The sequence below is a fragment of the Rana temporaria genome, chromosome 6 (genome assembly GCF_905171775.1).
Source record: "Rana temporaria chromosome 6, aRanTem1.1, whole genome shotgun sequence".
Lineage (NCBI taxonomy): Eukaryota > Metazoa > Chordata > Amphibia > Anura > Ranidae > Rana > Rana temporaria.
In genome coordinates this window covers 131,286,867-131,311,492 of record NC_053494.1, presented here as the reverse complement: position 1 = coordinate 131,311,492, position 24,626 = coordinate 131,286,867, and the positions used below count along the sequence as shown (strand labels likewise).

Below are 24,626 nucleotides of genomic sequence, written 5' to 3'. Positions count from 1 at the left end.
AGTAAAAAATATTGATTTTTTTTCAAAATTTTCGCTCTATTTTTGTTTATAGCGCAAAAAATAAAAAGCGCAGATGTGATCAAATACTACCAAAAGAAGACTTTATTTGTGGGGAAAAAAAGGATGCCAATTTTGTTGTTTGGGAGCCACGTCGCATGACCGCGCAATTGTCAGTTAAAGAGACGCAATGCTGAATCGCAAAAAGGGGCCAGGTCCTTTACCTACATATCGGTCCGGGTTTTAAGTGGTTAAGCTGCATAACGGTCCGGGGCTAAAGTGGTTAACCACTTAAAGACCTTAGGTGTTTTTCAGATTTGGTGTTTGCAAGACTAAAACATTTTTTTCTGCTAGAAAATTACTTAAAACCCCCAAACATTATATATATTTTTTTTTCTAACACCCTAGAGAATAAAATGGCGGTCATCGCAATACTTTTTGTCACACCGTATTTGCGCAGCGGTCTTACAAGCGCACTTTTTTTGGAAAAAATTCACTTTTTTGAATTAAAAAATAAGACAACAATAAATTTGGCCCAATTTTTTTATATATTGTGAAAGATAATGTTACGCCGAGTAAAATGATACCCAACATGTCACGCTTTAAAATTGCGCCCGCTCGTGGCATGGCGTCAAACTTTTACCCTTAAAAATCTAGATAGGCGACGTTTAAAAAATTCTATAAGTTGCATTTTTTGAGCTACAGAGTAGCTCTAGGGCTATAATTATTGCTCTCGCTCTAACGATCGCGGCGATACTTCACTTGTGTGATTTGAACACCGTTTTCATATGCGGGCGCTACTTGCGTATGCGTTCGCTTCTGCGCGCGAGCTCGTCGGGACAGGGCGCTTTAAAAAAAAAAAATTTCTGTTTTCTTATTAATTTTTATTGATTTTATTATTTTTTACACTAAAATATATATAAAAAAAAAAAATGATCACTTTTATTCCTATTACAAGGAATGTAAACATCCCTTGTAATAGAAAAAAGCATGACAGGTCCCCTTAAATATGAGATCTGGGGTCAAAAAGACCTCAGATCTCATATTTAGGCTTAAATGCAAGAAAAAAAAAAAAAAAGGAAAATTTGTCATTTAAAAAAATGACAAAAAAAAAATTGTCTCTTTAAGAGGCTGGGCGGGACTGACGTTTTGACGTCACTTCCGCCCAGCAGAGCTATGAGGACGGGTGGGGGCCATCTTGCCCTCACTCAAGTCCTCACTCTCCAGGCGGCAGCATCGGATCTCCTCCGCCGCTACCGACGGCTCCGGTAAGCGGCGGAGGGCGCGGAAAAGCGGCGGGAGGGGGGGGCCCTCTCCCGCCACCGATAACGGCGATCTCGCGGCGAATCCGCCGCGGAGACCGCCGTTATCGTTTACACGGCCGCCCGCTGAAAACATGGATATCTCAGTTGTGGCAGCAGCTGCTGCAGTTACTGAGATATCCATGTTTAAAAAGAGGACGTACATTTACTATACGCGGGTCTTTAAGTGGTTAAGGACCGAGCCTCTGAGATTTGGTGTTTACAAGTTAAAAACTGTTTTTATTTCTAGAAAATTACTTAGAACCCCAAACATTACATAAATGATTTTTCTAACACCATAGAGAATAAAATGGCAGTCTCGTGAAAGATAACGTTACGCCGAGTAAATTGATACCCAACATGTCACGATTCAAAATTTCGCCCGTTCGTGGAATAGCGACAAACTTTTACCCTTAAAAATTCTACAGGTTACATGTTTTGAGTTACAGAGAAGGTCTAGAATCGTGGTGATACCTCGCATGTGTGGTTTGAACACCGTTTTCATATGCGGGCTCTATTCGCGTATTCGTTCACTTCTGCACATGAGCTCAGCAGGACAGGGCGCGTTTAAAGAATTTGTTGTTTTATTTCTTATTTATTTTTCCTTTTATTTTTTATTTTTACACTGTTCTTTTTTTTTTTTTTTTTAAAGTGTCACTTTTATTACTATTACAAGGAATGTAAACATCCCTTGTAATAGAGAAAAAGCATGACAGGACCTCCTAAAGCGGTTGTAAACCGCATAAACATTTTTTATTTTTTTTTCAAACCTGCAAAGCAAAAGGCATAATCAGCTAGTATGCACCGCATACTGGATGATTATGAAATACTTACCTCGGAACGAGGTGAAGAACACTTACCTGGTCCACACCGAGCGAGATGTCATCTTGCTCTGGCGTGTCTTCCGGGTATCGCCGCTCCAGCGCTGTGATTGGCTGGAGCGGCGATGACGTCACTCCTGCGCGTGCGCGCGGGAGATTTAAATTCGGCAAGGTCCGGCGGCTGCCGGTCCTTTCGCCGTGGATTCCCCCCTGCGCATGCGCCGCTGCAATCAGCGGCGCATTGCGAGGGGAATATCTCCTAAACCGTACAGGTTTAGGAGATATTCTTTATACCTACAGGTAAGCCTTATTATACAACCACTTTAAATATGAGATCCGGGGTCAAAAATACCTCAGATCTCATATTAACACTAAAATGCAATAACATTTTTTTTTATGTAATTTGAAAAAAAAAAAAAAAAAGGTCCCTTTAAGAGCATTAGGCGGAAGTGACGTTTTGACATCGCAATAGTATGGAGATGGGTGGGGGCCATTTTCCCCTCACTCGTCTCTATACCCAACAGGGACAAGAAGCTGATCGCCTCCACCGCTACCAATAAAAGTGATTTTGCGGCACATCCGGCGCAGAGACCACTTTTAATCGGAAACCGGACCACCCGCTGAAGAAGAGGAAACAAGGGTTATGGTAGCTAGCTGCTACCATAACAACTGTATTCCTCTTCAAAGTAGCGACACAAAACGACGGTGGGGCGCCGGGCGGTCCAGAAGTGGTTAAGACTCTCTTTTTCTTATCCCTTAGACCTTTTGCCATTTTTGTTGCCTGTGTCTGGACTCATTGGGGGGAATTCAACAAAGTTGCTGCACCACGTTTCTGGCCTTTTGTTAATGTACAGTGCCAAATTACTAAAGCATTAGCGACACACTTGGTTCTGACAGCGACTCATGCACCAAACTCAGATAGTTCTAAAATGCGCCACTTTTACATTGTGTTGCAAAATGTGCCAAATGTAAAATTGGAGCCAATTAAGACCAACTCTCTTTTGGCGTACAGAGAAACTGGCTCAGACTTTGCAAAAGTGTCTCTTGTGCATTCTAAAAGTGGCGCAGCATGAGACAAAATTCAAGTATACCTAAACAGGTACATGAATTTGGTGCATTCTTCACCGCTTTTACAATATGAGAGACATTTTCACAAAATCTGTCTGCGCCAGTCATTATGAATTCCAGGGGTTCCATCTTATCTATATCTTTTTGTGAGATCTTCAGAACTGAACACAGTATTCTAAATGAGGTCTAACTAAAGGTATTCCAATGGTTTTTGAGATGCATATTAATTACTATTACTCCCTTTTGTTGCCAGCGGTTTAGACATGTGTTACGTTATTTTGAGTGGACAGCAAATTTACACTGTTAAACAAGCTGTATGCTCACTAGGGGTGTACTTACTTTTGTGAGATACTGTAAGCGAGTTTAAATTAAACCATTACACATGATGATGCCTTGTATCAGCTCAAGTATTTGGTGCAGCTTGGTCCCATGGGCTTGTGGAAAATTGCACAGACCATGGGCTCGGAATAGCCAACAGCTCAACAAAAATTCTCACCCTGGAGAATTAATACAAACTGTTTCTATGCTGGTACTACACCCCAGCTGATTTGTCTAAGATTGTACCGACATATCCCCCACACAGTTTCAGAGCTTGCTCTCAACAGGCTGACATGCATACTGTATATGTGGAGGTCCTGGCAACCATGTGTGTCTGTCATTGACTTCTAAGGCCCCTTTCACACTGGGGCGGGAGCGGCAGTGGCGGTAAAGTGCAATATTTTTAGCGGCGCTTTACCGCTAATTTCGCGGCGCTATTCGACCGCTAACGGTGTCCATGAAGCACCTCTGCGGAGGCACTTTGCCAGCAGTATAGCCACGGTGTGCTATGCTTTTAATGGGCAGGAGCGGTAAACACACCGCTCCTTCTCGGCTCCAAAAATGCGGCTAGCAGGACTTTTTTTCACGTCCTGCTAGCGCACTGCTCCAGTGTGAAAGCCAGAGGGCTTTCACAATGGAGAAACAGCAGCCACCATTTCAGGGCGGTTTGCAGGCACTATTTTTAGCGCAATAGCGCCTGCAAACCGCCCCAGTGTAAAAGGGGTCTTAGACTAAAAATCATTTCATGCGAGGGTGGGGCACCGTGGTTTTGAGACTTTGCTTTCTTTTTTTTCCTTCCCTTCCACTTATCCCTTGTCTTGCTTGTATTCCATCAGTTCACTGTGTATTTTTCCCTTCTTTTCTCCTTTATTCTTAGTTCTTTATCTGGACATACCATTTTCAAGTCTAAGTTTTACATACTATGGATGCAGTTTTCACCTTCATTTGTATTTGCCTTAGTGATATATGATTTAACTCAGAGAAAGGGGCAGAAGTTACAATCTTGTTTTTTTTTTTATATGGATCTGTATGGATTTTTGACCAAGCGTCTTATTATTATTTGTTATCCATAATGTATTCTTTACCTTTCATTGTTTTGTTAAAGAAACTGTAATCCTAACACATCAGTTAAAAATACAATAATATTGTACTCCTTTTCATTGATATATAAATGCTGGATGGTAAAAAAAATTTGCAAGATGACAATAAATCACTGAGAAAGTCAAATATAAGGAGGTGATCAGTATGTAGGACATAGTAAGAAATACCTGCTGTATGTCAAGGCTGGTGATGTCCATGTGCACTATACAAGCCTCCAAACTTTCCATCAGGCCCCGATCCTGAAAATGGAGCAGCAGATCCTTCATGACATGAGTAGTAAGACCTGGTAACTGGTCCCGGAGAAGATAAGGCTCTAAACACTCCAAGAATACTCCTCTGGCTACACAGTTCTCACAGAGCTTGTCATACATCTGACTAAAGAGGATATCCCTGCGCAGATAAGACGAATAAAGAGTTAGCATAGCTTAACAGAAGAACCTTCCAATGATAAAATATGTTATTGCTTTAGCACTGGGACTATACAAGTAAAATATTACTGCATTATGCATATTATTAGTCCTTTTAGTATATTACCATTATCACAGTTTTTTGACACACCCACTGAAATTTCAGCCCTCTCAAAATGACATTTCACCCACATCCTGTTACTACCGTGTTTCCCCGAATGTAAGACCTACCCCGAAAGTAAGCCCTACTGTCATTTTTGGAGAAGGCTGCAATATAAGCCCTCCCCCAAAAATAAGCCCTAGTTTGGGGTTGTGTGGTCTAGACTGTGTATGTTTCTTTGGTGAATACCTTTGTTGCGGCGCTACTCAGCTGATATCCCCACTGCTCAGCGCGTATCTCGGCCCCCCCTCCCTCTGTAGTGCTCAGAGCAGGAAAAGACCATTCAGGCAGTACATGGAAGCGCCAATCGCCGCTCAGCTGATTCCCCGCTGCTCTCCTTCTGCCAGCTGTCAGCGGGGGATCTCGAGCCCCCCTCCCTCTGCAGTGCTCAGAGCATGGAAGACCGATCAGGCGGGTCACGGAAGGACCATGGAAGGCGCTGTAGGAAGGTACGGTGCACACTTTACATTGTATGTAGGCTGTAATACAGTGCATTTTATGATTTTACAGGCACTTTTAACTCCGTTCCAGGAGATGGGGAGAGAAGACAGCACACAACAAGCCCTACCCTGAAAATAAGCCCTACTGGGTCTTTTGTCAAAAAAAATATAAGACCCGGGCTTATTTTCGGGGAAACACGGTAGACATGCAAGCAATTCTGTAGCACAATAAATATTTATTCGTTTTAGATTACTTCTAGTGTGCATGATCAGAGCAGCGCTATCTATGTTAGATTTATTAGGTCGTTTTTGATTATTAAATTTATTTATTCAATTAAATAGATTTTCTGTATTCAGATAACTTTAGTTTACTGGCAATTCCTACTTAGACTTTTCCAAAAACATTTTGTGATCTCCTGTCATATCCACATTTCTATTCTCAGAGATACAATATTAAACACTGCAGCAAGCCTATAAATTACAATAGAAAAACACCTATAAAATAGGAAAGTTACAATCAAAAGACAAGGCAATTCAAAAAGACACGTAAAAGACAGAATTAGAAAATCAAGAAAAAACTCTCTATAGCTAGCAAGTGCTAAAATATTTGTTGATAAAAGTACTTTATAATAGAACTTTATTTTCTTAAGATTTATTGTGATGACATTTTTATGAAACTAGACATGACTAGCTGTAAGAAGGTGTGAGCAATCCTGCGTAGAAAAAAAATCATGACACACATAAAACAGGTTCTTTAAGTCATTTCATACACACGTCTAGTAAAAGCTGGCCCCTGAAAAACTGTTGATCAGAAAGAGCTTCTTCTAGAAGGTGATGGATTCATCAGACTTCTGAATACAGAGCTGTCATTCCTACTCATTGCTCTGGAGACAACCTTTCCCATTTTTATGGTAAAAATTGCTCAGATGGCCAAGCAGATAACGGTGACATTCCCCTTCAAGTCACTATCTTTATTCCATTAGCATTGACATTTCAATGCATCCAAGACAACTACTCCCCTGGGTTCACACAAAGGACACACATCCAACTGCCTTCCCATGGACACGTTTTAACTCTTGATGACTACATTGTGGGTGAAAGACGGGAGTTCACAGTCCTAATGATAACTTGTGATCATTTCTATCACTGCACAGTGCGGTCAGTCTCATCAAAACCTTCAAGTTGAACAGAGGACGAAGACTAAATATCATAAGCTCCGTCATGATGCAGCTTACAAAATGTGTCTATTATTTAGTGCTATCAAAACACAATCTGCTCGTCACTTCACTCTTCAATCCATCTATATACAGCGGGTAAAATAAGTATTGAGCGCTTCACCATTTTTCTAGGCAATTATATTTCCAAGGGTGCTATTGACATGAAATTTTCACTGCATTGTCAGTAACCACTCATGCAATCCATACATAGAAAGGATCCAAAAACAAATAAGTTCAGAAATTAAGTGTGTAACAAAATCTTTTGTTGGCAATGACAGCTTCAAGATGTCTCCTGTATGGAGAAACTAGTCGCATGCTTTGATTAGGTGCGATTTTTGGCCCATTTTTCCACACACTCTTCAAATCTTGAAGGTTAGGTGGGCCTCTTCTATGAACTCTGGGCCAGATTCACAAATGAGATACGACGGCGTTTCTCCTGATACGCCGTCGTATCTCTGTTTCTATCTATGCGACTGATTCATAGAATCAGTTACGCATAGATATCCCCAAGATCCGACAGGTGTAATTGTTTTACACTGTCGGATCTTAGGATGCAGTACTGCGGCCGCCGCTGGGGGGGAGTTTGCGTCGTAAACCAGCGTCGGGTATGCAAATTAGGAGTTACGGCGGATCCACAACGGTTTTTCGCGTTCGCTACGTCGCCGCTAGTATAGTTTCCCGTCGCAAAGTTACACTTTTTTTTGGTGCCTTAACTTTAGTCAGCAAGTGTATTGCTGTCTAAAGTATGGACGTCGTTCCCGCGTAGAAATTTAAAAATCAACGTCGTTTGCGTAAGCCATCCGGGAATACGGAAGTATGCTACGCGCGTCGTCGTTCAAAAAAATTACGTCACGACGGGAGTTAGGAAACGGAGCATGCGCAGTAGGTCCGGCGCAGGAGCGCGCCTAATTTAAATGGCACACGCCCATTTGAATTGGCCCGCCTTGCGCCGGAGGCCGCGGGCGTAATTTTCATCGCAAGTGCTTGGTGAATCAGGCACTTGCGATGAAAAATTGCGGCGGTGTAACTTATCTAGGATACGTTACGCCGCCGCGATTCTACGTGAATCTGGCCCTCTGATCTTTAAAATGTTACTAAACCCACAACAGTAAAATAAGTCTGTTAATGCAGTAAAGCATGGCCGTTCTACTCACTGTGGAAACCAAGGGGTTAATCCTCTGCATTGTGTAAAAAATGCTGTTTGATCCTGTCTTCTCTGATCCTCGCCTCCTCCTGCTAAGGCCTAATCATTTCTTGATAACACATCAGAGTCTATGGAGTTAGACTGCACATGCTCGGTTTGGTGTGTATTGCTAGAGAGTTTTTTTTTTGTTCATGGAAGGATGCATGTGATCAGCACAGAGCCAATCAGCACTGTCCAAGCAGAGAGTCAGGGGTCTTGCAGTCTCATAGATCAGTCAGAAAACTCCTCCTACAAGCCTTAACCAGTGCTTTGCTGGACACTGATAGAAGTCACAAGAGTGCTCTATAACTGCTCATGAGAAAAATATTTAGCAGTTTATATTTAATAAAATAATTGTATTTCTGTGTACTGTGGGGGACCAGATATAGTAAATACAGGGCCCTGGGTTTAGTAACACTGGATTCAATTCATGTGATTGGCTGGGCCATTCTAGCAGCTTTATTTATTTTTTTCTTTGAAACCAATTGAGAGTTTCCTAGGCTTAATTTTCTTGCTGAAATGTCCACCCTCGTTTCATCTTCATCATCCTGGTAGATGGCAGCAGATTGTTATCAAGAATGTCTTGAAACATTTTTTCCATTCATTCTTCCTTCAAGCATATGAAGTTTGCCAGTACCATATGCTGAAAAACAGTCCCACACCCCGATGTTCCCACCTTCAAACTTCACCGTTGGTATGGTGTTTTTGGGGTGATGTGCAGTGCCATTTGACCTCCAAACATGATGTGTATTATGGCATCCAAAGCGTTACATTTTGGTCTCATCTCACCAGACTATATTCTCCCAGTATTTCACAGGCTTGTCTAAATGTTGTGCAGCAAAAACTGAAATGTATGCAAACTGTAATCACGGTGGCTAATGTTTATTCTCCCAATCAGGAGCAGCTGCAGTTCCTCTCCTCTGACAGCTCATCTTAAATCATTTGGCACCACTAATTTAATCCTGGGCGGAGACCTGAATGACCCCCTGAGGAAGACACGTGATCAACCTGTTTCGTCATGCGTAGGGGAGGGGCCAGGACGGTGGAGGAGACGCTTGCTCTCTGAGCTAGCTGCTGGTTCACACAAGCATGCAAACCATTTGGAGAGGATTTTAACATTGTATGTTTTCTATAGCCTGGTGCGCTGCAAGCACCTATAAAGTGTGAGTACCCTGATGTTTACCTACAATAAATTTCTATATTTAAATGATAATGCACGATCTGGCCTTTTTTGTATTTTAAATTATGGATACCATCTTGGGATTACACCTGGGGGAGCCTGCAAATCCTGCTACTTAGAGCTCAGAGGTGGTTCAGCTGCTATTGTGGACCAAACTTAATTGTGCGGTCACACAATTGAAGGTAAGCGCAGTCACATGGGCGGGGGGAGCACGTGTGTGAAGTCACGGTTAATATTATTCGGATCATCATCACAGAGTCGCTTTATGGGACATAATTTTTTTTTCCACTGTGGGAAAAAAAATAAAAAGCTGTGGTATATTTGGATTTGTTACTCGAAAAAAAAAAATTAAAACTTAAAGTGGAGGTTCACCCGGAAATGTTAATTTTTAACATTAGATTCATGCTCATTTTGTCAAGGGGAATCGGGTAGTTTTTAAAAAAACTAAGCAGCACTTACCGTTTTAGAGAGCGATCTCCTCCGCCGCTTCCGGGTATGGGCTGCGGGACTGGGCGTTCCTATTTGATTGACAGTCTTCCGATGGTCGCATCTATCGCGTCACGATTTTCCGAAAGTAGCCGAACGTCGGTGCGCAGGCACCGTATAGAGCCGAACCGACGTTCGTCTTCTTTCGGTTACTCGTGCCGCGATGTATGCGACCGTCGGAAGCCTGTCGGAAGACTGTCAATCAAATAGGAACGCCCAGTCCCGAAAACCATACCCGGAAGCGGCGGAGAAGATCGCTCTCCAAAACGGTAAGTACTGCTTCGTTTTTAAAAAACTACCCGATTCCCCTTGACAAAATGAGCATGAATCTAATGTTAAAAAAAAATTTGGGTGAACTCCCACTTTAAGATGTTTTGCTAGTTTAGATCATAAGGTGTAAGATGGACCTTTTTTCACTCCTCCCCGAGCAGAGCGATGCCGACTGCCAGTCAGCATTGCTTCTGCTCTAATCCTTCACGCTCATTGGAGCAATGAGATGTGGAGAGGGGGGGGTGGCCATCTCAGCGGCTTGCTGAGGCGCTGAGACTGCCATCAATCAAGGCAGCTGGCAGATGCAGACTTGGGAAGTCGGGATGACGCTCTGCCTCGACTGATGGCAGTGATATCAGCAGGGAGCAAACTTCAGACTGTTCTCCACTGATAATGGGTCACAGGAATGCAAAACAAATTGCACTCCTTTGACCTAGAGGAGAAGCCCAGCCTAAAAAGTGCAGGCTGGACTTCTCCTTTAAGCCTTAAAGCTTGTACCGTGTCGACATACTTGGTTTCTTTATCCATTTCTTTTTTTCTGTTTCTTGCCATTTCGTTTTCTCCTTCCTCCTTTCAGATTTTGATACCATACCCAAGGTAATGTTTGATATGTTTCAGTGACAGATTTAGCATATATGGTGTCTATGACTCTATTGTATTTTGGGTTCTATTATGTACTGGACACATTTCCCCCTCCCTATTTCCTCTTTTTATACCATCATATGTTTTGATTCTCATATTCAACAAAAATACATTCATGTTGTGCAGCAAAGTTTAAACAAGCTTCAACATGCTTTTTGTTCAGCAATGGAGTCTTGCGTGGTGAGCATGCATACAGGCCATGGCAGCTGAGTGCATTTTTTATTGTTTTCTTTGAAACAATTGTACCTGCTAGTTTCAGGTCTTTCTGAAGCTTTCCACAAGTGGTCCTTGGCTCTTGGACAACTCTTCTGATCACTCTGTTCACTTCTCTGTCAGAAATATAGCGAGGAACACCTGGTTGTGGCCGGTTTGTGGTGAAATTATGTTCTTTCCACTTCTGGATTATGGTCCTAACAGTGCTCACTGGAACATTCAGAAGTTTAGAAATCCTTCTGTAACCAATGCCATCAGTATGTTTTGCAACAATAAGGTTGCGAAGGTCTTGAGAGAGCGCTTTGCTTTTACCCATCATGAGATGTTTCTTGTGTGACAACTTGGTAAAGAGACACCTTTTTAAAGACCATCAGTTAAGACTGAACCAGCTGATATTAATTTGCACTGACAAGGAACAGGATTGCTTTCTAATTACTGATATATTTCAGCTTGTGTCATGGCTTTCCATGCCTTTTTGCACCTCTACTTCTTCATGTGTTCAATACTTTTTCCCTGTGTCATCCCTTTTATTGCACATAACTTAATTTCCGAACTTATTTGTTTTGGTTTCTTTGCATGTATGGATGGATCGCACCTTTAGTAATATGTTGTTTACCTAGAAAAATGGTGACTTGTTCAATATTTATTTTACCCGCTGTATGTGCCCTGCACACTGATTCTGTGCAAAAGCTTCCTGTACAAACAATTGTTACTACTGCTTGCTCTCACGGTGTAAGGTGACCAGTTGGGTGTCTGCTCCCCTGTAGTTAAAGTAGATTTACGTGCTCCAGCCTTTTCCTGCCACTACATGCTCCCATAATGTGACTGACAGCAGATTCAAATTAATCTTCACAATCTGTGCTCTGCTGCACCTCTCAGGCACCGTTATTACTTGAGGTACATGGGTAGGTATTGTACACAATAAGAAACTTACAATGACATAAAAAATAAACACAATTTTAAATAATGTAAGCATAATTAAAAGTAAAAATGTTAATCCCTGCCAAAGCTGCACCCACCAAGAAAAAAAAAAAAATCTTTACACATAATCAATCCAAAGGGAATGGTGGGAGATGTAGTTTCCCAGCAGGCACGCATCACTAAGATGTAGCAGGAGGAACCCATCTGGCATCTCCCCCAGGCTAATTGACTGAGTATATCACAGCTACTGTATTTAGTCTCTTTACATGGACATAATCAGATGCCAGATCCACAAAAGGGATACGACGGCGTATCTACTGATACGCTGTCGTATCCCTGTTTCTATCTTTGGAACTGATCCACAGAATCAGTTTCCAAAAGATAGGGAGAAGATCCGACATGTGTAAGGGACTTACACTGTCGGATCTTAGGATGCAGTACCTCGGCCGCCGCTGGGGGCATTTCTCGTCGAAATGCCGCTTCGGGTATGCAAATTAGCACTTACGGAGATCCACGAAGCTTTTACGCTTCGTTTTTTCTCCGTAAGTATTAGTTTGCAATCGCAATATTAGGGCTGCTTTTACAAGGCCTAAACTGTTTAAATTGAGCTTGGAGTTCAGTTTTAAAATTGTAAAGGGAAAATATATTTAAACCTTTAAACACATCAAGATACTGTTTATTATCCCCAGTCAACAGTAGAAAACAACATAACTAAAAAAAAAAAAAAAAATCATATATCATATATTCAGATAATAAAAAAAAAATAGAAAATGCATTTCCTGCACAAAATGCGTGGGAATGCTGAATAGCTGCTAAGCCCACACCAAAGCCATTCACCATAACCACTACACTATCTTTAGGACATACAAGCAGTGTTCATTCAGTATTAATAAAGCCTCTCTTTGATCATTAAAGGGGTTGTAAAGGTAAAAAAAAATTCCCTAAATAGTGTCCTTTACCTAAGTGCAGTCCTCTTCCACTTACTTCATCCTTCGATTTTGCTTTTAAATGTCCTAATTTCTTCTAAAAATCCTGACTTTCTATTCTTCTGTCTTTAACTACACACAGTAATGCAAGGCTTTCTCCCTGGTGTGGAGAAAGCCTCTTGAGGGGGGAGGGGGCGAGCAGGAGTGTCGGGATGCCCACTAACACACAGCTCCTTTCTCTATCTTCAAAGTAGAGAGTGTCCTGACTTGCCTGCTCACCCCCTCCCCCCTCAAGAGGCTTTCTCCACACCAGGGAGAAAGCCTCACATTACTGTGTAGTTACAGACAGAAGAACGTGTTGATTGAAGTGATGATTTCTCAGGAGAAATAAGGACATTTAAAAGCAAAATGGAAGGATGAGATAAGTGAAGGAGGACTGCACTGAAGTAAAGGAAGCTATTTAGGAAAACATTTTTTTACCTTTACAACCCCTTTAATCCCCACAACTAATGATTTTGAAAACCCTTCGAACAAGCCTTAATAAATCCACAACAGTACATGCTATCGAAACAGCAACTTCTTCCAATTTTCCTTTATTTGATTTTAAACAGCAAAGCAAGAAATTTTACAATAACCTAAGAGGCATTCCTCTGGTTTCGTCCCTTCAATTCATATATAACAGACATATCAATCTATCATTCCAACAAAAAAAAAAAAAAGAGGAAAAAAGAAAGGGAGAGAGCAAGACCTTTTCTCATCATATCCTTCCCCGTGTATGACCGGGGGAGGACATTAAAACTAAAATATGATTCAATTATTCTGTATTATTCTGTCTTATCCCTCTTCCTTTACCCTCTCTTGATCCCCCAAGATCCGCTCCGTTAACAAAGGTCATCCTTGCCTCAGTGCCACTTTTATCCCCATCCCGCCGGGAACACATGTCCCGCCGTAGTTGGGGCATTTAATCTAGCTCCGCTTTGCCTCCCCTGAACCCCCCCCCCTCTATAACTTAACCCCCAGAAACAAACACAAAAACAAAAAAAAAAAAAAACACGTCTCCCCCCCGGGCCCCACCACGTTCCCCCTTCCTCAGTCTACATCTATCAGGGCCTTTCCCTCCTCCGAATATTTAAATACGTTCCACTCCGCCCAAGTTTCTAAGTATAACTTCCGTTTCTGCCTTGAGGTCCATACCAAATCTTCCATTCTGTTTAGATCTTCCACTCTATTAAGCCACATCCCTATGGTTGGGGGCCGTGTCTGCTTCCAGTTCCCCCCGGGATACACGCCCGGGCCGCATTTAAGAGATGGCACACTACTGTTTTCCTGTATCGCCTCACTGACATCTCCATATCCTGCAATATAAAGAAAGACCACTCGTCTGGGAGTGGCTCCCCACTGAATCTTTGTGTTATTTCCCGGACCTTGCCCCAATAGCCCAAGATCTTGGGGCAAGTCCAAAAAATATGCATTAAGGATCCTCCTCTCTTCCCACACCTCCAACATCTGTCTATCATATCCGGATAGCACTTATTCAGTACCTCCGGGGTCCGATACCACTGAGACAGAATTTTATAATTCATCTCTTGTGTCTTTACACACATGGATGATTCAAAAATATTCCGGATTATTTTGTTCTTTTGCTCATCTGTAAAAGGTCTTCCTAATTTGCGCTCCCACTTATGAAAAAAGGGTATCTGAGACGTCTCTCCTGGGCTATTCAATAGTTCACTAATCCTCGATAGGGAGTGTCGTAGGGTCCCCCCCTCGCTACAGAACCTCTCAAACCTAGTCAGTCTTCGGCCGTATTTATCTGGTGAACTCAAAGTATCCAAAAAATGTCGCAGTTGTATAGATCGCCAGATATCCAATTGATAGGGCGACTCACCCCTTGCCATCTCTTGCCTAGTTATCCAGGCCCCCTCCTTCAGGAAGTTTGATGCCTGGAACCGCCCCTGTTCTACTAGTTTACTAAATTGTCCTTTCGTCCATTCTATTTTAAACTGCAGGTTTCCCAAGATTGGAAAAAGCGGTCCTCTGTTGACAGTATACCCCTAACAAATAGCTTGTGTGCAACCAGAAGTGTGGGGCCTATCAACGGATGCTTCTTAACATTTGTTGGGAGCCCCCGATAGCACCATGCCGCCCGCTGCAGCATACTACCGCATTGATCTTGTTCTAGTCCTGTCCACAACTTTTCTTTGGAGTGTCTGCTCCAGTCAATCAGTCGGCACAATAACGCCGCTTGGTAATATCTGTAGATGTCTGGGGCTGACATTCCTCCGTCCCGCTTGGCCAGAGATATTATACTAGCCTTGATTCTTGGACGTTTGTTTGCCCAAATGAACCTATTGATAAGAGACTGTACTTGCCTAAAAAAGAATTTCGGTATTGCGATCGGTAGGGTCTGGAAGAGGTACAGAAATGTAGGTAATATACTCATTTTGATGATGCTGGATCTCCCAAACCACGAATGGAACCCCTTCTGCCATCCGTCCAGGAGGGCCCGTGTTTTAGATAATAAGGGTAAAAAATTAAGTTTAAAAACTTGTGTTAAATCCGACGGGATAGAGGTGCCCAGATACGTAAGAGAGGTATCTGACCATCTAAATCCAAACCTGGATTTCAATATCCTCAGTTCTCTTCCCGGGATCGCCACTCCCATCGCCTCCGATTTATCATAGTTAATCTTAAAATTTGACAGTTCTCCATACACCATTAATTCTTGTATCAAATTAGGAAGGTATTCCATCAGGCTGGTCAAACTAAACATCATGTCATCTGCATATGCAGATATTTTATATTCTGCCCCTCCCAGAAACACCCCCTTAATACCGGAATTCAGCCGTATCCTGCTCAGCAGGGGTTCCACAGTCAGAGCAAACAGGAGCGGTGACAGCGGGCATCCCTGCCTTGTCCCATTAGAAAGTTTAAAAGGGGGTGAGAATATTCCATTTACTCTGACCTGGGCCACTGGGTGTGTGTAGTTACTTGCAATCCATTGCAACATCCTCCTACCGAACCCCATGTGTCTCAGAGCCGCAAACATAAATTGCCAGTTTATCCGGTCAAATGCTTTCTCTGCATCCGTCCCTAAGAAGACACATGGGGTTCGGGAGGTACGCACCAGGTGGATCAAGTTCATGGTCTTAACCGTGTTGTCTCGGGCCTCCCGAATCTGCACAAATCCCACCTGGTCTTTATGAACAAGCCCTGGTATGTGCTGTTGTATCCGCCCTGCCACAATCTTAGCAAAGAGCTTCAGATCTTCGTTCAGCAGCGAGATTGGTCTGTAGCTCCCATATTGGGAGGGGTCCTTTCCTTCTTTGGGGATAACTACTATCACCGCCTTTAGTGAATCCCTATGAAATGTGCCTAAATCCCCTAGTCCGTTAAACATTTTTACCATAAATACGCCAAGCTCTGGCAAGAAAGTTTTGTAGTATTGGGTAGTATATCCATCCGGCCCAGGAGCTTTTCCCGCTTTCCCCTTCTTCACTGCATCCTGTAGTTCTTTTATCGTGATAGGTTTTTCCATCTCCTGACTTATTTCTGATGTAAGACTCGGGATGCCCGAGGCTATTATATAATTGTCCATTTTCATCTGGTCCTGCGAACTTGTTTGCAGATTATATAAAGAGCCGTAAAAGTCTCCAAATCTCCCTAGGTAGCACAATTTTCTCACCGTCCGTACCCTGAATCATTGGGATATAAGTCTTAGTCTGCTGTTCCTTTAACAAGCCAGCTAGTTGTTTCCCGCTTTTATTCCCAAATTCATAGTTCTGCCTTCTACCATTCTGGATTGCCCTTTTTGCTTTATATAATAGAATTTCTGTGATCTGTCTACGAGCCGCCCGTAGGTCCCGTTCTATCTCTGGGTTAGGGTTCTGTTTATGTCTTGCTTCCAGACTTGCGATCTCGGTCGTTAAATTTGTTACCTTTAACTCCCTTTCCCTCTTTATCCTTGCCCCGTGCTTCATCAGAACCCCCCTTATTACCGCCTTGTGGGCCTCCCAAACCACTCCTACGTCGCAATCTGGGGTCTCGTTTGTCTCAAAGTACCACTTTAATTCCTTCCGCACCTCCTCCACTACCCTCTCCTCCTGTAATAAGCTTTCATGCAATCTCCATAGCCCGGACCCCGGGGGCCGGGAGTCTCCCAATGCATATCTCAAAAAAATTGGAGCGTGATCTGTCCATGTAATCTCTCCTATTCCGACCTCTTTTACAGAATGTAGCTGATTATGTGGGATAAAGTAATAATCTATCCGCAAATAGCTCTTGTGCGGGATGGAATAAAAAGAGTAATCTCGTTCCCCAGGATGCATCAGCCTCCATACATCTATTAGCCTCGCTTGCTGTAATGTATGCCGAGTTCTCCTCCAGGTACCCCCCAAAACTGAGGATCCCCCAGACGATGTGTCTACCTTTGGATCCAGTGGCATGTTCAGGTCCCCTCCCATTATTAACTGGCCCTCCTGGAAACCTGCAAGTTTATCCAGAAACTTCCTTAGAAAATGATCTTGTTGTGTATTGGGGGAGTAAAAGGTGGCCACTGTTATTGTCGTGCCAGCTATAGTCCCTTTCAACGCTAAGAACTGCCCCCCTGGGTCCACTAGTGATTCTGAAAATAACCATGGGGTATTATTTGAAATTAAAATTGAAACTCCTCCCTTTTTGGCCTCTGGGTTTGTCGCGTGGTACACCCACGGGAACAGTCTACTTGTGAGAAAGGGCGGGCCCCCCGTCCTAAAGTGGGTCTCTTGTATCAGGGCAATATTACTCCCCCTCTTCTTTAGGTCCTGTGATAAAATCCTCCTTTTTTCTGGTATATTTAGACCCTTAGCATTGATTGATATCACCACTAGAGGGTCCATCACCAAGCCGCAATGAAGCCCTGAATAGTGTATCTCGTTATCCTTAACCAACGGATCGGGTGGGCCCGCGAGGGAGAAGAAAAAAAACAAAAAAAACAGCAACTTCACCGTTAGACACACGACCTTTGTGAACGTATCGGTATGAAATTTACGCTGATAAACTTAAGAATGCGGGCATGTCAGCGATTTAAAAAAGAAGTTTTCTGTGTGTTTTGCTGGGAAATCTGAAGAATTTTTTACATGACAGTTAATGGAAGAAAGTGTGTAACTCTTGTCATTTGGAAGCTCACCCAGCCAAAAGTAAAAGGTGTATCACAAAACTTTTGCCTGAAACTGGACACAAATACCTACGTTTTGATGTATAAATTGTGTATGACAAGTAGATCTTGTGGGCGTGAGAGCAATTTGTTCCTTCTCTGTAAAGATAATATTTTTAAAGCTCTGTGCTGTAGCGATGACATACACTCTAACCAGCCCCATAGACACTCTGTTTAATCGATAACATTTCCTGAAAAAATCACTAAACTTAAACAGCTTTTAAAAAAAAAAAATGTAAAGGATATCAAACTGAAAAGATATAGCCGGATAGCTGAATATTTTATGAACATTTTAACGTTTGTTTGGTGTCTGTAGGTGAAAGTATGAAGGAGCTGAAACTTTTGGTAGCGGAGAAGATTTTAAGGATTTGAAGCATGCTCTCATTGACTTCAATGTTAAAAAAAGTGTCTAAAAGCATAATATTTTAAAAAGTATAAATAGTAGAAAAAAAGTTGAAGAAGTCCCATCATTAGCTGAAAGAGTTGAACATTTAAAAGTTGAGTGGTCTTAATAGCTAAAAGTATGCAGAAGTTACGCAGGGCCAAAAAACATAAGGAATAAAAAGAATAATAAAAAACGAATAACAATACTGGGAATGCTATTGAGCATTCCCACTAATAATCATTTCACACGGAGTAAAAAAACAACTTACGTGCGTTGCAGAAGCAGGCAATAATCAACCAATACTGGTACTGTGTCCTAACAAAAAAAAACATATTGACAATAAATAATCATCTTAAAATGCGTACGAAACACACCTCTTAAAAAAAAACAAAAAAAAAAAAACAATCACAATCCTCCTTTTAGGTGAACCCAACAGTCATCAAAGTGACCAAACAAGGTCATTGGGTGTGAGGGATTCATGCGGATTCAAGAAATAAGACCTTGATTCTGCCTTTCACACCCTCCTTTGCTTCAGATCTAGACACCCATGCCAGATAGCACAGACAGGTCATGCTGGCTGTACTGTAGTTAAGCAATACAACTAGACTAAACACAGCCCCCCTTTTGGGGAGGGAGGAGTATATACACACATGCATGCATACATACACACACACACACACTGTATACATAAATATTAACGAGAGCGAAAGCTTCAGTTAGTTAACAGCAGTAATTAAAAATATACTTAAAGCCCAAAGAACCCAGACAGTGTATTATTTTAATACACCCAGGCTGCATATACAGTGGCACATGTATTTGTTTCATCTTTATTTAACTGATAAATACTGCTGCAACAACCTAGAAAGTTTCCGACACACACATTGCAGCAGTCAAGCTCTCCCAAGGTCCAACAATCCCCCTCCTCACCTCCTGACAGTGGGTGGGGTGGTAGGACAGATGGAGAGCCGGGCTGTAGATTTGTGTAAGAGATGCAGTCCAACATTCTAGACTGCTGCCGCACTTATTGTTAAAAAAAAAAAAAAAAAAAAAAGGTAAAATAACAGATATATTATATGCAGCCTGGATGAATTACAGTAATAAAAAAAATCATGCAGGTTCAATTTGGCTTTGAAAATTTTTCATTAAATCCGCAGCTGGATTTATTGTGTTTTTACATCTGCTCTCAGAGTGAGAATTCCCTTAGTCACCCAGCTTCCGTACCTGGAAATGCTGTTCCATGACCTGGATTTTGCCTTGCTCCGGACATTTCCTCAATGCTTTGTCAGTATACTGCAGCAAGATTTCAACTATCTGAAATAAGAGAGAAAGCCAAAATTGAAGGCGTTGTTGACAAAACTGCACCATGGGTCACTATTCTTAACTAGAAACATGAACATAACATGTATAAGATCATTCAGATGTGTGCACAAATTGACAATAACCTCAAAAGAGCAATGACCCATACGTAACAAAGGATCAGGCTACAGTTCACTGTAGCCAGTTCAGTGAAGTGCTCATTTACTGCACATAAAAAAAAAGCTTAAAGAGATTGTAAAGTCTTGTTTTTTTTTTTCTTAAAAAATAACACATGTTATACTTACCTGCTCTGTTCCAATGGATTTGCACAGAGCAGGTGCCTCTTCTGTGCCCTTGGCCCCTCCCTCCTGTTTAGTGCCCCCACAGCAAGCAGCTTGCTATGGGGAAACCTGAGCCGAGTCCCAGCTCCCTGTGTCCATTCAGACATGGAGCCCCGCCCCCTCTCGCCCCTAATTGACTAGCTGAATGATTGACAGCAGCCAAGGGTACTGAGTCTGAGCCAATCAGGAGGGAGAATCTCTGATGGCCGAGACCCTTGTGGACATTGCTGGACAGAGAGGAACCTCAGGTAAGTGTGTGTGGGTGTGTGTGTGTGGGGGGGGGGGGATTTGGTAATGCACGTTTTACTTTACGTTTTACTTAACCAATCCTCTGCTCCTGCAGGCTCTTCCATGCTGCCAACTAGATGCAAGGACCATAGCTTTGCACTAGACATGAGGACAGTCCATCACTGGAGCATGAGAAGCATTGCCTTCCATGGAAGTCGAGGATAACGTAAAACTGCTTTTACCATACCCTAGACAGAAACAAGCAGTTAACCTTTGCAGTGCGGATGCAGCCCCACTGCAAGGGAGAAGTTTCAGTTTTACTGGAGTTAGGTCCTTTAAAAAGGCTATCACAGGAAAGAAGAAGCTGCTATAAACAATAAAGTGCCAATACCCCAAGGTGTCTGCATTTAAATGCAGCAGTCTACAGTCCCTGTCCCTAAGTTTGAGAGCCCAGGGTGTTCTATTTGGGCATAGCTCTGGCACTTTCTGTTAATGTAAAAGCTTACCCATCCAAACCTGTCTCATGCACATACCCATTGGCCAATCAGTAGCACACCATAATGACGGGGCCACTAGGAATGTGTAGGAGGTGGGAGGAAGGAGACAAATATTGACAGTACAGGCTGCTGCACTTGCATAGTTATATAGTTGGCTAGGCTGAATAAAGACACATCCAATTCAACCTGAGAGTGTGTGTGCTTATGTCACTAGCCTTTTCAATATCCCTGTACACTGTGTTTGCTAAGAAAGCTTTTTAATTTTATCTACATCCCCTCACTGACACCACCAACTGTGGAAGTGAGTTTCACATCCTTAATGCTGTAACAGCAAACTCCCTATGCAGTTTAAACTTGAACCATTTCTTGTCCAACTTCATGGCCTGGATGCATCTTTCAGTTTTCTCCCAATACTAGAGTCACCATTTAAAGATTTGCATATCGTGATCATATCGCCTCTTCTGCAGGGAGAATAAGTTAAATGTTTGTACTATTTCCTCGTAACTGAGGTCCTCCAACCCCATTATTAGTTTTGTTGCCCTTCTCTAGACTCTTCAGCCTTCCTGGGTATTGGTGACCAGAACCAGGTGGCATACTTAACCACTTGCTTACTGGGCACATAAACCCCCTTCGTTCCCAGGCGAAATCTCAGCGTCCGGCACTGCGTCGCTTTAACTGACAATTGCGCGGTCGTGCGACGTGGCTCCCAAACAAAATTGGCGTCCTTTTTTCCCCCACAAATAGAGCTTTCTTTTGGTGGTATTTGATCACCTCTGCGGTTTTTATTTTTTGCGCTATAAACAAAAAAAGAGCAACAATTTAAAAAAAATATATATTTTTTTTACTTGTTGCTATAATAAATATCCCAATTTTTTTTTAAAAAACAATTTGTTTCTCAGTTAAGGCCGATACGTATTTTTCCGACGTATTTTTGTAAAAAAAAAAAAAAAATCACAATAAGCGACTGGTTTGCGCAAAAGTTATAGCGCCTACAAAATGGGGAACAGAATTATGATTTTTTTTATTATTTTTTTTTTTACTAGTAATGGCGGCGATCTGCGATTTTTATTGGGACTGGGATATTGCGGCGGACGTATCGGACACTTTTGACACAAATTTGGCGCCATTCACATTTATACGGCGATCAGTGCTATAAAAATGCACTAATTACTGTATAAATGTGACTGGCAGTGAAGGGGTTAACACTAGGGGGTGAGGAAGGGGTTAACTGTGTAGCCTGGGTGTGTTATAACTGTGTGGGGGGAGGGGGGTGACTGGGGGAGGTGACCGATGCTGTGTCCCTATGTACAAGAGACACAGATCGGTCTCCTCTCCTCTGACAGCACGTGGAGCTCTGTGTTTACACACAGAGCTCCACGTTCCTGCTGTCACCTACCGTGTCACCGACGATCGCGTGTACCCGGCGGACATCGCGGCCGCCAGGTACACGCATCGGGTCTTCGGCGATGCGTCGGGACAGTTTTTACCCGCCGCGCGCCACCCAGTGGCGCGCGCGGGTAATGCACATAAAGGCCGTTTTTAAACGGCCACTTGGCACTTGAGAGCCGCGCTGCGGACGTATTTCGTCTATAGCGCGGATCTCAAGTGGTTAAGAAGTGATTGAACTTTTGTGAGATAGTCAACTTAGTTCACAGATAAAGCCTTATAAAACTTGTTAGGTAACTACCCTACATAGAAAGCTATTCCTGTTTGGATGGTAATAAATGGTATAGGCTTTTAAAAAAAAAAAAATAATAATAATAATCATATCCACTAATAAAGACAAATTGAAACCAATAATCATGATGATAAAGTTAGTTAATTGGGTCTGTGGACAATAATAAAATTGCTATTTCTCATAGACTTTAAAAGAGCATTAACGTGCATTGGGAAATAGAATTGTTTGGACTCTTAAGACAGAACATCCAGCTCTGCCACAAACACATAGCCTTTAGAAAACAATTAATTCTAGTACTATTTCTAGTGCCATTTTACTGATTCTTGTTGCAATTCCTTTACGGATGCCTTCATTTTACCTTCATATATAATTGACTGCTCAATACATATTTATTCTAACATCTCAGCTCCCTACACAACCTGTTCCTCATGTATTAGTACCAAGAACGATCTGGCAAAGAGCAATCCCAGGTAATAGGAGACAACCCATGAGTAAACCATTCATACTCGTTGGCAAACCTGCAGCTGTGCTAAAGCAAATATTCCAATTTTTAAAATTTCCTAATTTGTGTTCTCTGTATTAAACTGCAGCCACAGCTCACAGTGCTTAATGTTCAGAGTGGGGTTTTCTTTCTAAAGCCTGCGTTGTGTAATTTCCTTTCACTCTGCTTCCTATATCTGTATTCAGATTCAAAATTACAAAACAGATTTGACTTTGATTGCAAGAAATGCCTTAGTATCAACAGTTTACCACTTTCTCTACATCAGGCTCATCAAGAAGTATGTAGTGGGTGTGTTTGAGAATTTTGCACCTGCATTACAAATAGTATGCAAAACAGAGTACCAGCCAACAAAATGCTGCGAGATAGACTGGTTCACTGGTGTCCAAGTGAAAAACTGACTGTTTTGCAGAGGATAGCTACCTAGTTTCAAAAAAAGCCACTTATTCCTTACACCCCCACCATTGTGCTCAAGTACTGCACCATCTCCAGATGTATCCTTACCTCAAAATCGTGCATATGGCCTCTGGTTTGGTTACATTGTGCGGGCTGCTCTTCAGTGTGTTGGTTACACATGCACAATGGCTTCTCATAGGGTTCAATAAAACCACCTTCCAAGGAAGGAGATGGCCCCAGAGACTGATATCCAATGGTTTTCTTGTAAACTTTAACCCCTCGTCTAGTGTTTATTATGGATTCAGATTAACCAGAGCTCAAGGTTATAAATTAATTTATTTTCTAGATCTATTTCTTTTACAGCCATACATTTGATAACAAAAGAAAAACAGTTTCTTTCACCAAGGGGTGATTTTAACCTGATGAATATGTGGGGGGTTACAAAGATGAGATGGCCCATACATTTTTGAATCAACAGGAACGTCTCCTACTCAGAGAACTGCAGCAAACATTTGTTTGACCACAAAATGTACTTTAAAACTATCTCACAACCAGATCAGTTATTTACCAGAGCTGACCTACTAATGCAGACTCTAATCTGGATAAAGCAGACCTCAAGCAATGCTTACACCTAAATTAGTAGCATAGTATAACTCAAAAGCATGTTTGTTACTTACGGTCCTTAAACTCATACCCTCGTGGAAATATTAAAATAAGGACCTTCCTTTGACATAGCTGAGAAGTTCTGAAGTAGGAACAAAAAAGGCCTGCTTCCAAGAACAGAAAGTTTCTTTCTGGGGCTATTCTTGGTGTGAAGAAGTAATGATGGGTGTGGGCACAGGCACAGTATGGACTTGGCAGAACAGACACAAACAAAAAAAAATGTAAGTATTTAATTTAGGATATCAGATAATCTGCAGATTAAAAACCTCTTCCCCCTGGACAACACTTACCAAGTTTTAATCAGAGAGAGGCAGCCTGAAGGCAAGTTGTTTACTTATGCTCTTTCTATAGAAAACTAATAATTCTCTGTGAATTCCATGTGGTGGGTGCCGTCTTGAAATATATGTTTAGTGGGGGGCGTGGCCACAGGCAGAGGAATATGGCTGCAATTTTGTTTAGCTCCTGGACAGCTTCTCAGTCCAGACTCATGGCAGCAGCTCTAAGCGGAATCAGCATCCACATCGGTTCCCTCCAGAGGGTCATCACACCCAGCGAGCAGAGAGGAGAAAAAGAAAGTCGCGGGATGGTCCCTGCAAGCGGACATATTTATTTTCTCTCTCAGTCCACTCCTTACGCTGAGCTGACGCCATCACCACCTTCTCTCCCTGCGCCTCTGCCAGTGGGTCTCAGAGCAAGGGGAAACATCCTGCACACCCTGCTAAGCAGCTGTGTTCCTATTGGGACACTGGAATAACTAATCTGCACACAGCAGTCCACAGAAGTCTAGGCTGGCACAAG

At 42.3% G+C, this 24,626-nt stretch overlaps 1 protein-coding gene across 6 annotated transcripts in view; it reads right to left on the bottom strand.

The window, feature by feature from the left end:
• Positions 1 to 24,626, bottom strand: part of VPS8 (VPS8 subunit of CORVET complex) — a 296,490-nt gene that overhangs the window by 193,372 nt on the left and 78,492 nt on the right. For all 6 annotated transcript variants that reach the window (XM_040357376.1, XM_040357379.1, XM_040357377.1 and 3 more), the window contains 3 exons: positions 19,452 to 19,541; positions 18,499 to 18,545; positions 4,774 to 4,996 (listed from right to left, as the gene is read on the bottom strand). In XM_040357376.1, the coding sequence (XP_040213310.1) occupies positions 4,774 to 4,996; positions 18,499 to 18,545; positions 19,452 to 19,541 (360 nt within the window). The remainder of the gene's footprint in view (positions 1 to 4,773; positions 4,997 to 18,498; positions 18,546 to 19,451; positions 19,542 to 24,626) is intronic.